The sequence below is a fragment of the Cynocephalus volans genome, chromosome 3 (assembly GCF_027409185.1).
Source record: "Cynocephalus volans isolate mCynVol1 chromosome 3, mCynVol1.pri, whole genome shotgun sequence".
In the NCBI taxonomy this organism is placed as follows: domain Eukaryota; kingdom Metazoa; phylum Chordata; class Mammalia; order Dermoptera; family Cynocephalidae; genus Cynocephalus; species Cynocephalus volans.
In genome coordinates this window covers 98,734,518-98,749,960 of record NC_084462.1, presented here as the reverse complement: position 1 = coordinate 98,749,960, position 15,443 = coordinate 98,734,518, and the positions used below count along the sequence as shown (strand labels likewise).

At 36.6% G+C, this 15,443-nt stretch overlaps 1 protein-coding gene across 1 annotated transcript in view; it reads left to right on the top strand.

Annotated features, from left to right (window-relative positions):
* The first annotated feature begins 350 nt into the window (after positions 1-350).
* SPRED1 (sprouty related EVH1 domain containing 1) overlaps positions 351-15,443 on the top strand; it is a 108,220-nt gene continuing 93,127 nt past the window's right edge. The window contains exon 1 of the mRNA XM_063091313.1: positions 351-643. Coding sequence (XP_062947383.1) covers positions 612-643 — 32 coding nt within the window. The 5' untranslated portion in view covers positions 351-611. The remainder of the gene's footprint in view (positions 644-15,443) is intronic.

Below are 15,443 nucleotides of genomic sequence, written 5' to 3'. Positions count from 1 at the left end.
CCCCTCGCCGGGTTCTGCTCGCGCCTGAGGACCGCTCCAGGCGCCGCCGGGGGCTGAGCGGGCAGCCGGCGGCGGGGCGGGAGATGGTGGGGCGGGCTCCGGCAGGACCGCGCCGCCGCCGCCCGGAGCCTGGGCTCGGCACCCCCCCGCCGGCCCCCACCGAGCGGAGCTCTGCTTCCTCCTCGCCGCATCCCTGAGGGAAGCGCCGCCTCTGCTCCCGGGTTCTCCGTCCGCCTGCTCCTTCCTGGCCGGACCCCGCCGCGCTCCACCCCAGTGGCCGAAGGAGCAGCTCTCCAGTCAGCCTTTGCAGCCCCCATTCCTTTTTCCCTTTCCACCCTCGGCCTCTTCGGATCCCTTGGCTGGGCGCTGAGGCGGGAGAAGAGGCTGGGGTCGCCACGGCGGAGGTTGCTACCGCCACCCCCCTGCGGGGGTGGCCGGGGTTCCCGGCTGGGGGGGCACCTTTCCGGGTGAGGCATCCACCATGGTGAGGCCCCTGAGCCGCTGTCCCCGCGCCCCCCCGGCCGCCGCTGCCTCCTGCCCCTCGGTGCTGCTGCTGCTCCCCCGCCTGCTGTTGCTCCTCCATCTCCAGATCGGATCACGGTGAGGGAAAGATGAGCGAGGAGACGGCGACTTCTGACAACGAGTAAGCGCCTCATCGAGCTTGATTGCTAATCTCCCCTCCCCCAATTCTTCTCAGCACTCCCCCAGACCCTCGAGGATTTGGGTGCTAGAAAGCTTGCAACCCTGGGGAGTTCGGTGCATTTCCTTCTGGAGATAACTGATTTCTTTAGCCATTTTTCTTAATGGCAGCACCCCTCCTCACCCCCCGCATTTAGTTGTTTTCAGTTGGGGAAGGGTATTAAGTGTTGGTGTGGGATGGCAATTTTCCGTCCCTGAGATGGAATGATGTGGGTGGATGGAAGTGGACTAAGAGTTACCCCTTTGCCTGGAAGACCCCTGGCCTGTCCTCTTTCACTTAAGCATACCAACCAGCATACCTTGAACATCCATCCATCCTGCTGCCTTTATAGCTATTTCCCTCGGAAACTAATGTGTGGGAGCACCTTCTGCAGCAAACTGCTCTTGAATCTGAATTAGATGAGTCAGTGACTCTTAAATACCGATTAAGCCTTCGCCCTCCCCCCTTTTAAACTTGTGACCTCTAAGATTCTTGTAAAAAAAATAGGGGTTAGGGAAACATTTTTAGAATTTAATAGGATTAAGGACACCTGGAGTGTGGGAGCTGTTGAGCTATTATGTTTACCTTTTCGAATATTGGACACGTCTTCGTCAGGAACGTAGGAGAATTTTGAATGCTAATTTTTACCCTTCGGCTGTATTAAAACACACCATTTACATTGATTTGATAGAATTTACATTGCTGAACATGTTGGTGACTTCATCAGCTTCAAGAGCACTCCAGTTTAAGTTTTTGCTTATTTGGGCTGTCCTTATGTTTCCGAAACGAAATTCTTTACTTTTTACGTATTTTGCCTCAACGTAACAGCTCCCTGGAGGAATAAAACTGTAGTAGCAGTTTTTTGTTGAAGAGGGATTTAATTCCATACAGAATATTAGCACCCATTTTCTTGTAACTAAGTTCAAGTTTTGTTTATCTTTGGAGGTTTGTAAAGAGTTGAGTTAGGACGAATCCTTAGGATGAATTCCTTTAAATAAAGTGCATTCCTTAGGTCAGATCTTTCTGAAAGAACTTCAAAATCCAATACCTGCGCTTATTTAACGTAAAATAGAGAAATGCCAAGCAGCGTTTCCCCCCACCCCGGCCCCCAAAGCACACGCTTCTGATGAGCGGGTGTAGAAGGAGGAGGTAGATTGCTGCAGTGTCAGTGCAGTCTAGAAGCAGAAGTGGCCGCCATGTTCTCTCTCTTTTTGTGAATCGCCCTCATTTGCATAGCACACTCTTCATTCATAAAAAGATAATTAAACATCTATCACCTTGGACATCTTAAAAGGATGTCACAAGAAAATAATTCGAAGCTTGTTTGTTTGCCCTCAGAGATTTTTGAGTTCAGGAAGTAAGGATAATTTGAAGTTTTAGGTTAAATTTAAAAACATACGCACACACAAACAACTACCCCTGTTCTCAGAATGTTGACACAGTTATGTGGGAAATATCAGTTCGGGGAGGTGCTGGGATCACGTGATCGCCTCCATTCATAAAATACCTGGCTGTCCATTCACAGTGCAGTACACTGTCTCACTCCCTTCCGCAGATTAGATATACTTTGAGGGAGATCTAGAAGTCTATCTCAGATCATACGTGGTTAGGAGAAAGACTGCTAAAAATGCTGAATGGAGTGATGGTAACTTTTATTGGTATCTTTCAAGAAAGTATCTTGGATCAAAAATGTTAAGTTCTATTTTAAAGATGGGAAGAGACTTGTTACCGGTTTATTTATTTTTTAAGCAAAGTGTTTAATATCCCCTTGTGACTGCAGCTAATACAAAAGCAGATGATGGAATGTGAATTGACACACATGTAAAATATATTGTTTCCAAATGGACCCCCCCACTTTTTTTTTTTTTTTTTTTTACCTGCCATGGCTAAATTGAGAGTGCAAGGTTTTGATGATAAAATGAGAAAATATTCCCAGTGATTAAATCCCGAAGGTTTTGATATTTGAAACACTGAATGGCAATCTTCTCTAGGAGAATGACTGCTTTTTTTTTTTTTTTTTAATCGTAAATGTACCCAGTGTGGGACAACTTGGAAATGACCTTACTCACCTTAGACTTTTAAAATTCTGTTTTCACAAATTTATCCTGCTTTATTAATAAATTATTCCTTAGGAACTTTGTAACACTATTAGTTTTGGTAGGACAAGAATAATATGTTTTAGCATATAATATTTTGGTATGAGATGTTAACTCTCCAGAGGGACAAAATCTTGGGGGTTTTACTTTAAAAAACTATTAGAAAGTGATGTTTTCATCTGGTAATCAATTTTGCTAGAGCCGACATTTTTTCTTCTGCATTAGCTAAATCACAAAGAATGAACTTCTTTGGGCTGTAGCTTTTAATCTGATAATTTATACGTCTCATCTTTAATAAATGGAGTAATGTTTTCAAATGGAAATTTATTATTTATAATCATATATTATGAAGAAACAAAAGAGACAAATTATGGCAGAAGGTCTTAAGGCCTTAGCATAGTTTAAAACTGCTCTGTAATATGGATTTTTCTTGGGCCATATATATACTTCATTTTCTATTGCTTTTCTCTTTTTTTAGCCACAGTTCCTAGAGGTTTAATTGCAGTAGAGGCTGTTCTTAACACTATTAAATCTTTCTTTTTCATCTGATTTCAACCTTTAAAAAAAGTGAAAACACCAATTTCTTGGGAAACCATTAACCTTTTCTAGATAGCCTTTGTGGTCCAGTAAGGCCTGTAGAGAAGAGGCCTCATTCTGAAATCCTCTAGTACCTGCTCTGTTATTTGAAATCAGAGTTCTTTGTAGAAAAATAGATGACTTCCTAGAGGTTGATTATGAGTATATATTTAATTAAGAATTAGCGGAGGATCTATTATTATGTGTAAGGCTTTGTCTTGAACAGTGCCAAACCAAATGAGGAAGAAAGGAATTAGAAAAAGATAAAACATTTCTATCTTAGATTGTTTTAAATTCGTGTTTAAAAATTTTACTTTTCTAAAGGCAGTAAATAAATGTACTCTAGATCAAAATGCTTTGTGTCATAAATAGTAGAGGAAGTAGCCACAGGTGACTTTCTTGTAGGTAATTTTCCTTTTCACAGAAATGGTTTAATACTCCAGTCAAACGTTTTCGATAGGTAAAATCGTACGGTATTACATATGGTGAATTAACCTTTTAAGTAGAGTTTTAAACATTTAAAGGCATATGCAATACTTAAAGGTCTTTATCCTGTGATATTGAGTGTGTATAGCACTACATGTTCTTTGCCAATTTTGTCAAAGCTCTTGGGAGAATTGAAATAGCTGAAATATTAAGCATTTTGCTTGTTATGCTCACATTAGTCAGAAACATTTGCCGTGACAGTATTTAGGCTTTCTCATAGCAAATTGGGATTGTATTAGATTTTAGAATTAGGTTAACTAGAATTACGTCACTTACGATAAACTTGGTATGGTATAATATGGGTTTGGGCCATTTTTCCATAAATAAAAAACAAATTTTTGTGGTTATATCGTTTATAACCTCATAAAAAATGTGCCCAGTGGTGGGTTATTCTGAGGGTGTATGTAAATATATATTCACCTCCATACATCTTGCATTATGTGTATGTATGCATACATATTGAAAAACATTTTAGAAATGAATGGAAGCTTTGGAAAGCTAATTAATATTAAGTAAACTGTTTATTTATGTAGAGATGTATACATAATACAAACATTTGCTTAGAATTCAGTTGACCTATGTAAATATGAGCTAAATTACTGCCCACGTACTTCAGCTTCATTTCCCTCTGCGTTCCAACTTACAACTTTATGATCCTGAATTATATTTTTTAAACACAATATGCTACCATGCCTAGAATAATCCTTCCCTCAAAAAATTTTTTTGCGAATTCATCATTTCCCCCCAAAAGACCTTCTCATTTATGCTATACTTCTCCCCTAACATTCCCTCCCTCCGTATTGCCTTTGTACTTGGCATATATTTATATTATTTTGGTGTCATATAATGTTGTGATTATTTGTTTACTTCTGTGTCCCCTGTTATATAATACCTCACTTTTATTTGTATCCCTAGCACAATGCTGGGTGATAGATGCTGAATAAATGTGATTAAATTAATGGAGTCTTATTACCTCATATTTTTGTGTTCTGTGAATTTACGCATTTGAAATCATTAGCTGTGTTAGAAAATAAGTTGAAATAGAATATGGGGAAAGCAAATTATTACCCATTTAAGAATATTTTCCCTATTTTTAAAAAAGGGCAAAATTGGCCTCATTTTTGACGTTTCGTTTCTGCAAGTTTGAGAAATAACTTAGTTCAGGCCTAAAACTGTCCTAGATGCTGTTGGAAATTTGGATGTGCTTGGCCTCTGAGCGATTAGGTATATCTTAAGACCCATGTCATCAACAAGGATGTAGGTATTTGTTTTTGTCTTTTTTGGCATAGGAAGCTTAAAACTTAGGACTTTTTTTTATTTTTGGTATATTTTTAATAAATTATTTTTAATTATACATATTCATGGGTTACTATGTGTTGTTTCAGTACATGCATATATGGTACAATGGTTCACTTTGGGTAGATAGCATATCCATCACCTAAATATTTATATTTTCTTGGTGGTGATTATGTTCAGTATCTTCTTTTCTAGCTATTTAGAAATATGCAATATGATATTATTAACTACAGGCAGCATAGAACACCAGAACTTATTCTTTTTATGTGCATGTAACTTTGTACCCATTAATCTATCTCTTGCTCCCCTGACCCCCCATTGCCTTTCTACCTTTCCCAGCTTCTGCTAAGCATTCTACTCTCTACTTCTATGAGAACCACTCTATTTTTTTTAGATTCCACATGTGAGTCAGACCATTCAGTATTTGTCTTCTGTGCCTGGCTTACTTCACTTAACATGGTGGTCTTCAGTTCCATCCATGTTGTTGGAAATGACAGACTTTCATTTTTTTTAAGTAACTGAATAGTATTCCATTTTGTATATGTACCACATTTTTTTTCTTTAGTCCATTCATCTGTTGATGGACGTTTAAGTTGATTCCATCTCTTGGCTATTGTGAATAGTGCTGCAATGAACATGGGAGTGCAGGTGTCTCTTATATATTTATATTGATTTCATTTCCTTTGGGTATATACCCAGTATTGGGATTGCTGGGTCATAAGGTATGTCTATTTTTGGTTTTTTGAGGTGCTGCAGTACTATTTTTGATAAAGGTTGTATTAATCTGTGTTCCCAACAACAGTGTATGAGAGAGTTCCCTGTTCTCTGCATCTTCACCAGCATTTATTTTCTGTCTTTTTGATAGCCGTTCTTACTGGAATCAGATATCATCTCATTGTAGTTTTAATTTGCATTTCCCTTATGATTAGTGATGTTGAGCATTTTTTCATGTGCCTGTTGACCATTTGTATTTCTTTTGAGAAATGTGTGTTCAGGTCCTTTGCCCATTTTTTAGTTGGGTTATTTGCATTTTTGCTGTTGAGTTGAGTTCCTTATGTATTCTGGATATTAGCCCCTTGTCAGATGTGTAGCTTGCAAACACTTTCTCCCGTTCTGCAGATTTTCTCTTCAGTTTGTTGACTGTTTGCTTTGCCGAAGCTTTTTAGTTTGATGTAATCCCATTTGTCTATTTTTGCTTTTGTTATCTGTGTCTTCATAGTCTTGTTGAAAAAAGCGTTGTCCAGTTGAATTTCATGTAGCATTTTCCCTGTTTTCTTCAGGTCATTTCATAGTTTTGGGTGTAAAATTTAAGTCTTTAATCCATTTTGAGTTGATTTTTGTGTATGGTGAGAAAGAGGGGTCTAGTTGGAATCTTCTGCATGTGGATATCCAGTTTTTCCATCACCACTTATTGAAGAGGCTGTTCTTGCCACATGTATATTCTTGGTACCTGTGTTGAAAAAGCAGTTGGCTGTAAATGTGTGGATATATTTCCGTGCTCTCTATTCTGTTCCATTGGTCTATTTGTCTGTTTTTATGCCAATATCATGCTGTTTTGATTGCTATAGCTTTATGGTATATTTCGAAGTCAGGCAGTGTGATGCAAGATTGCTTTGGCTATGTGGGGCCTTTTGTGGTTCCATACAAATTTTAAGATTGTATTTCCTATTTCTGTGAAGAGTGTCATTGGTATTTTGATACAGATTGTGTTGAAATTGTAGATTGCTTTGGGCAGTGTGGTCACTGTGATGATATTCTTCCAACCTGGGAACACAGGATATCTTTTCATTTATTTGTGTCTTCTTCAGTTTCTTTCATCACTGTTTTGTAGTTTTCATCCTAAAGATCTTTTGCCCCTTGGTTAAATTTACTCCTAAATATTTCTTTCTTTTTTTTTTTTTTTTTTTTTTTTGGTAGCTATCATGAGTGGGATTCCTTTCTTGAGTTCTTTTTTAGATATTTCAGATATTTCAATAGAAATGCTATTGATTTTTTTGTGTGTTGATTTTTGTTACCTGCTGCTTTCACTGAATTCATTTTGTCTAGCAATTTTTTGTCTTTAGGGTCTTCAATATATATATGTGATCATGTCATTTGCAAATAGAGATAGTTCAACTTCCTTCTTTCTAATTTTGATACCCTTTATGGCTTTCTTTTGCCTTATTTCTCTGGCTAGAACTTCCAGTACTATGTTGAGTAAGGATGGGGAAAGTGAACATCCTTGTCTTGCTCCAAATCTTAGAGGAAAAGCTCCAACTTTTGTCTGTTCAGTATGAAATTAGCTGTGGGTTTGTCATATATGGCCTTTATTGTGTTGAAGTACATTCCTTCTATACCTAGTTTGAGTGCTTTGATCATGATGGGGTGTTGAATTTTTTCAAATGCTTTTTCTGCATTTATTGAGATGATCATAAAGTTTTCCTTCATTCTGTTCATGCGATGTATCCCGTTTATTGATTTGCATAAGTTGAATCATCCTTGCATCCCTAGGATGAATCCCATTTGATCATGGTGAATGATCTTTTTAATGTGTTGTTGGATTTTGTTCACTAGTATTTTTTGAGGATTTTTTAATCTATTTCATCAGGCATGTTGGTCTGTAGTTTTCTTTTTTTGTTGTGTCCTTTTCAGGTTTTGGTATGAGGGTAATGCTGGCCTCGTAGAATGAGTTTTAAAGTATTCCCTCCTGTTCAATATTTTGGAAGAGTTTAAGAAGAATTTGTATTATTAGTTCTTTAAATATATGGTAGAATTTGGCAGTGAAGCCATCTGGTCCTGGGGTTTTCTTTGTTGGAAGACTTTTATTACTGCTTCAATCTCATTACTCATTTTTGATCTGTTTAGGTTTCCTAATCCTTCATGATTCAACCTGCGTAACTTGTATGTGTCCAGGAATTTATCCATTTCTTCTAGATTTTCCAGTTTGTTAGCATATGGTTATTCTCAAAACTTAAGACTTTATATCTTTGCCCATTGTCAATTTAAAGTTCTTTAAATCTCTCTCCCTCCCCCCACAGTTCCTTCATAGTAGTGCCAACTGTTAGGAACTGACCTAGGGATAAAGAAGTTGAAATTGATCAGGAAAGAGTAAAAGGCAGTAGGTTCCATAATTTTATGATGCAGCTCTTGGTGACTGAGATGTGCCTGGAGGGAAAGGGAACGGATGTAACATTTTCCATGGGTTTGTTTAACTTGAACTTGACTAGTCTAATCAAGTTTGGGGAAAGGATTGGTAAAGAAAAGTCTGCCTTCTCCAAACTTTAGTAGAAACTGGAACTGCCTTAAAAGTGCCAGTTTTAAGAAATTCTACTTCACCCCATGCAAGACTAGTAGTTTATTTCAGTTAATTTATAAAATGATCTCTAATGTGAGTAATAATTTTATTTATAAGTCTACCTTGTATTGGTCTGTTTCTGTTCCTTGTAACAAAATACCTGGAACTGAATATTCATAAGAAAATGAAATTTATTGCTTACAGTTTCAGAGGCTGGGAAGTACAAAGTCTAGGGAACACATCTGGTGAAGGTTTTCTTTGGTCATGGCTTTACAGCAATGCAAGGGTTTCACGTGGCCGAAAATGGCAGAGCAGAGAGAGAGTCTTATTGCTGTCTTTTTAAAGCCCTCAAAACCACTCCCATGACCATCATTATTAATCCATTCACTAGGCATGGTCCTCAGAATCTAATCACCTCTTCAAGGTCCCACCTTTCAGTTACCATAATAGAATTTCCCACCCTCTTATAAGTCACAGTGGGGATCAAGTTACTAATAATACTTAAAACTTGGGTTACACAATCCATATCATATCTCTAGATAAAAAGTGTTAACATTTTGGTATATAATCAAATCTTTCTTTTCCTATGATGTTGATGATTCATTTATTGGGTTTTTCTGTGTGCCGAGCACTGTGATAAATGCTTTATACAAGTATTATATAGTTTATGTATGTAGTACATGTATTTATTCTCAATGGGATGGAATTGCACAGTGGATACTATTGTAGCTTAATATATTGTGAATATTTTTCCATGTCATTAAATGTTCTTGTAGATCATAATTTTTAGTGGCTACATTATGTTCAACATATATATTAGTTTTAATCAGTCTACTATTGTCAGATATTTCTGTTATTTTTGAACAATGGTGCATTTGATCCTGAGGTCTGTCTTTATCCATATCTGTTACTTTTTTTTTGTGGTAGTCTAGAATGGAAAAGAGATGCAAATATTTTAAATTTTTTTCTGCTGAATTGCCTCTGGAAAAGAAAACTCAGTGTATGAAAGTGCTTATGTTTATGTCTTTCCAATTCTCTTTGAAAAATGTTTTGCTAATTTTGAAGGTAAAAAATGACATCTTGTTCCTATTTTTTAAATGCGGTGGATGATAAAGTGGATTTTAAAAAATTGTTAAGTTTTTGGGTTAACTAGAATGTTTTTAAGTACTATAATTAGAGTTAAAATGATAATGCAAAAGCTTTTTTTGCATATCATTTATTTAACTCTTGCCATCTTTATACAGTATGATTTAGTGTAAAGAACACTGGACTTGAATGCATTGGGAGATGCAATTCTCTTCTAGCAGTTCCTAATTTTTTTTGTGATCCTAGCAAGTGATAGCCTCTGTAGGCCTCAGTTTATGCATTTGTAAATCAAGGAATTTGGACTAAGTATCATTATGGACCCTTTCTGTGCTAATGGTGTATAATGTATCTTAAAGTAATACAATGGTAGACACATTGTAAGTCACTAGACTTTGTTACTTTTATTATATTGGTTATTTTTGACATATTTAAGCAAATGAAAGATTTAGTAGAGCTCTGGTAGGAAGATGAAGTAAAAGCATGAATTTTGAACAACCACAACATAAAATTTGGAAACAATTGGTGTGTTCATAATGTTAAGACTTTACTAATCTCTAACTGAAACTTGTTTACATTCATAATTGAAGGAAATACTAACAAAGTCATCGCAGTTTTAGAGGTACTTGTGACATCAAATGTATTAGTTTCCTAGGGCTGCTGTAACAAATTACCACTAACTGGGTGACTTAAAACAGATTTTTTTCTCACAGTTCTGGAGGCTAGAAGTCCAAAATCAAGGTGTTGGCAAGTCTATGTTCCCTCTGAAACCAGTAGTATAATCATTCCTTGCATCTTCCTACCTTCTGGTGGTTGCGGAAATCTTTGGCATTCGTTGGCATGTGGATGCATAACTCTCGTCTTTGCCTTCATCATCATATGGAGTTCTTCTACCATTCAAAATCAGTGTAATTTATCACATTTGAAGATTAAGGGAGAGAAATGATAAAATGTTAATAAATGCCAGAGATGCAATATTGTCGTTTAATCTCTGCCCATAATAATGGAAGTAAATGTTCAAAAATACAGATTTATATTTTCTGCTCCCTAGAATTTTAGTTATTTTTTCTGATTTAAAATGAGAGTGTTTCTTTTAGTTTGAAAGTTCTGGAATCCACATTTAATATATGATTTCTTTTACTTGTAGATGTAGGATTGACTAGTAGAAATCGCCTTGTGCCTGAAATTTTTGAATTATCTTGCACGGCATTTTGTTTCTACATTTAGGGAACAGAAAATAAGCTTTAGTAAATTCAGGAGTAATTGGAAATTAAAGTTTAATCTAATATCAGCTTAATAATTTTATTTCTAAATTTTATCTTTATAACAGGAGTCATAGTTTAGATATAGTTTAGATAAAGGCCATTATGATTTGGAATGTGGAATCTAATTATTTTTCTGGTAGTATTACATAATACTATTGCATATGATTAGACACATCTTGCTGGGACTGTTCACATGGCTAAGGATTATTTTCACAAATACAGTATTTGTTAATGGCTTCTCTGTATTATACTATAGTAGGATTACCAAAAATTTAGATGAAAATTTGGTGAATTGTGACTTTTCTGATACTATATTTTCAAAGTTACCATAACTTCATCATCTCAGAGTGTTTTATTAAGTTCAGTGCAGTCACCAAACATGTTTTTACTGTTTATTGTGTCATACTGATACTTTGAGATTGAAATAAGTGATTATTTCTGGGTTTTTTCCTCTTAGTATGTAAAACCATTATTAAACATGTCAGAAGTTTATTTGCTTCTAAACTATTATATATGTGTGTTGATTTTCTGACACTTTCAAGACAGATTATTTTTTCAGTTGGCAAATTTTAATATATATAAATAATAACCTAAATAAACCAAGACAAAAAAGCAGAAAAGAAAATTAGAATCAGTACCCCAGGGATATGCAACAGTGTGCAGGGTTACTTGAGACTGCAGGATAAACATAGTGAGATACTGTTTTCCTAACATTTATTTATGATAGCATGTTCTATTAAAACAAAGTGCTAAATCATAGACCTGGATATTTAAGGTAAAACAGGAGCCATCCAGGAGAGTGCCAGGACAGATTTGAACAGGCACCATTAGTAACTTTTTCTTAAAGGATTTCGGTTCAGTGACATTTGAGTGCCTACTAGGCACTTGACTTTGTCCTTAGCTCTGGAGTTACAAAAATAAGTAAAATGTGATAACTGCTTTCACTGTCCAGCAAGAGGAAATAGATCCTTCTGAAATGTGATGCGTGCTCTGCTTATGAAGTTCTTCAAGGCTCAAAGAGAAAGTGATTGTACATGGGGGTGGATGGCAGAGTGGAGGTTGTATGTGTAGGAAGGCTTCACAAAAGAGGTGGCAACCTAGGATGAGGGCATGGAAAGGAGTATTGGCATTTCAACCATGAAGAAAGGTGGAGAGAAAATGAACATAGAAGGAAGAAGGGAAAAAGTTTGAAGAAAAGCAACCGCTTTATGGATATACTTGTTTGGAGGAGTGGTGAAGGGATAAGAAAAAGGGACCAGATCATGAGTAGATTTGTGCTTACTTGTGGATCAGCGACGTTGGGGCAGGTGGTGGTGGCTAGGCTGGATCATGAGAACCACAAGATGAACATGGTAGAAGCTCCTAGAAATCAGTTTTTTTGAAAAGTTGAGGAAAATTTATTTAACTGGTCAGTAATAACATTACTTTTGAACAGAGTTCCATTAATTTTTCAAATGAAACACTCAAGTGTTAAAAAGGATTTGTTCTTTGAGCTACCCTCCCTCCTCACCACAGCTTTCTTCAGTCAGGAAGGGTAGTTAATGAGAAGCACTGGATTAAGTCTTTCCCATTTAGACAATGAGGAGCCATTATTTTAAGTGAGGTAGTGATATGAGATGTGTGTAGAAGGCTAAATACTGGGGCTCATTTGGACAGTTGATTTGGGGAAGAAAATGAACTCCAGTTGATGAGTAGGGACAAAAAAACAAACAAACCCCAAAACGAACAAACAAAAACAGAGCTGGAAGTAGAGCATTTGAAACTGTTGAGGATGAATTTGAGAGGCATTTTAGATGTTCAGTAAGTAGGATTACTTGACTGAATGTGAAGAGAGGTGTAAGGAGAGTATGGGAGGACTTTATCATTTTAAATTTGGGCTGCTGTGATGCTTTTAAATGAAGTGGGAATAGAGATGGAGCAGGTTTTTAAATGGGAAAATAACCCAATTTTGATCTTTTTGAGTCTGGGTGTTTACTAGATGTCAAGGTTGAAAATGTCCCATAAAATGTTTTAAATATAGGATTAGCTCAGAAGATTAAGAGGGTAGAGTTACAGGTGATGTCTTCAGTATATGTAATTGTTGAAGCACATGGAAAATAGCCCCTGGGGAACAGTAAACAATAACGGAAAGATGAATGGTGAGAAACAGCAACGATTTTAATGGGGAGTTGATGAAAAAAGAGATACCAACAGACAGAAGAGTCTTGACAGGTAGGAGGGTTCAGAGAGGAAAGTGTTTTAGAAACCAAGGGGAGGGCCTACCCCGTGGCTCACTCGGGAGAGTGCGGTGCTGGTAGCGCTGAGGCTGCGGGTTCAGGAATATTAAGAAAGGAGGTGCCCATCAGTGTTAGATATTGCAGAAAGGTTAGACTGGTGATATCTAAGAAAAGGATTTAACTGTTAAGATGTCATTGACCTTTGTGGGAGCAGTAGTGGGGGCAGAAATTAGATTTTGCTGTTGATTGAAGAGAAAATGAGAAGTGATGAAATGAAGAAAGCAAAGAGCAAGTTCTTATTCAGAGGGAAGTTAGGAGTTGAGATTTTTTGTTGGCTGAGGTGATGTCAGTAGTGGAGAGGAAGAGAAAAAAGATTTAAGGAAAGGTGATAATTGATGGAGCAAGGCCCAGGAAAGAGGAGTTTATCAAACTGTTTTACTGATTGCCAGACACTGCTAGATTTAATATCCTTTGAAGGACCATGTGAGCTAAGTATTAGCCATAGTTTGCAAGTGAGATAATTGAGACTCAAGAGAGGTTTAGTAACATGCCCACAGCCACACAAGGGAGTACGTGGTAGAACTGAGATTCAAATTGCACAGTATTTATACCACACTGTGGATAGACTAGATTTTAAATAAAAAGTAAGCTTGAAGTGATAGGCAGATACATAGAATTGACAGCTTTTGAAAGTCTGAATGTTTTGGTAAAGATAAAGAGCGTGTAAAATGTAAATGGGGGAAATAGAAAGATTTTGATCAGAGAACAAATGCTCCACAGTGATGACATGTGAGGAAAGATTAAAGTAGATACATAGATGAGGTTTGTTGGAGTAGAGAAGCCAGGATCTGCTAGGATGTTAAAAAATGGTAAAATAATATGGATGTTCAGGTTGCTAGGGATAGTTTATCAGGAGTGAGGTGGAGAGGAATCCTGAGTCAGTGTATTTAGTGTGAGTGTGGGATGAGTGTGACTTAGAGTGGGAGCATGAATGTGGCCACCTGCCTCTACAGGTTAAAGAAGTAGTACTAAGAGTGGTGAGGGAGGAGGATAAGAAAAGGGAAGGGCTTAGCTGGGAGGAGTTAAGAGTATTGGAAATGATAGGATCTCGTGTACTAATAGTCCTATCAGAAATGAAGGATATTGAGAATTAGAAAATAGAGGGGAAGGTGCACAAGTAAATAAATAATCCAGATTTGAATTTTACTAGGAACTTTAAGGTCTTGTTAGAGGCTAACCAAGATGTTGACTGATACTGTAGGGTTTTATCCAAATAAATTGTATTCTTGTTGATAGAAGATTTTGTAGTCTTTGGGTACTCCATTGATGTGGTTAGAGAGGCTCTTTCAAAACAAAATTTACTTACTAAATTTCTACAGTTAACTTGGTGTTCACAATTAACGTGATCCTTGGGTTACTGCTGACTGTAGCATTAAGACTGGCAAATTACATAACCTGTCTTTGTGCTTGATTCTCCATCTGTAAAACCAAGATAATGTGTACCTACTTCAGAGGGATGTTGAGATAAATGTAACCTTCCTATCCCAAATAACATTTTTTGATTAGAGATAAGAAAATATTAAAAAGAACTTTTAGTTCTTCAGAAGAAAGGTACTGTGTTCATGAAATAATCAGTACTCATTTTCTTTTAGCCTGAAGGTGGGGATACTTTTTAAGAAGGATTATTAACCTAGAAAGATTGTATTTCACTTTAAATGTTAGAAGGCAGCTTTTTAGAAGAACTTTAAAAACTCCAACAAGAACAACAAAAACTCTAAAATATTGTGAATATTTTCTTCATGTTCTGGGAAAAGAATGAATGAAAAGATAGATATAACTAGTGTTGGGCAGGACAATAGGACAAAGACCTAGCTCTAGCTAGTTTTTTGATTCTTAATACAACTATTTAGTTATAAAAGGAGTATATTTCTAGAGGTTGTTATTAAAACAACTTTAATACCTGAGCACATTTTGAAAATATAAATAGATTTGATACTCTCCCTCATTTTCAATAATCCATCTTTATTACAGTTAAATGAAGGAACTTTCAACTATCATTCAATGGAGGACACAAATCTACTTTTATGGGATAGAAGGGGAGAGGAAGTTTTTTGGCTTTTTGGGGTTTTTTTTTCCATCTTAGGGAAATTTAAATTGTTAAGGATTTAGACATTTAATGTTTTACAGCTGTAATAAGTAATGCTTAGATGGATAGACTTGATCTGCTAGTTAGACTAAATCAAGAAAAATGAAATTCTAACTTTAATTTGGACAGCTAAGGGTCTGTAAGCTTATGTTTAGTTCATTTTATGGTCATCAACAACTAATGCAAAAATTTGTTTATATTTTGATTTAGCCCGATGTTTAGCCCTACTATTCTGAAACTGCATAAGTTGTTAATTCAAAAGTAATTGCCTTGAATACATCACAAACTTGGTTTAGGAATGAATTTGAAGTTGTCTGTGAATCAAG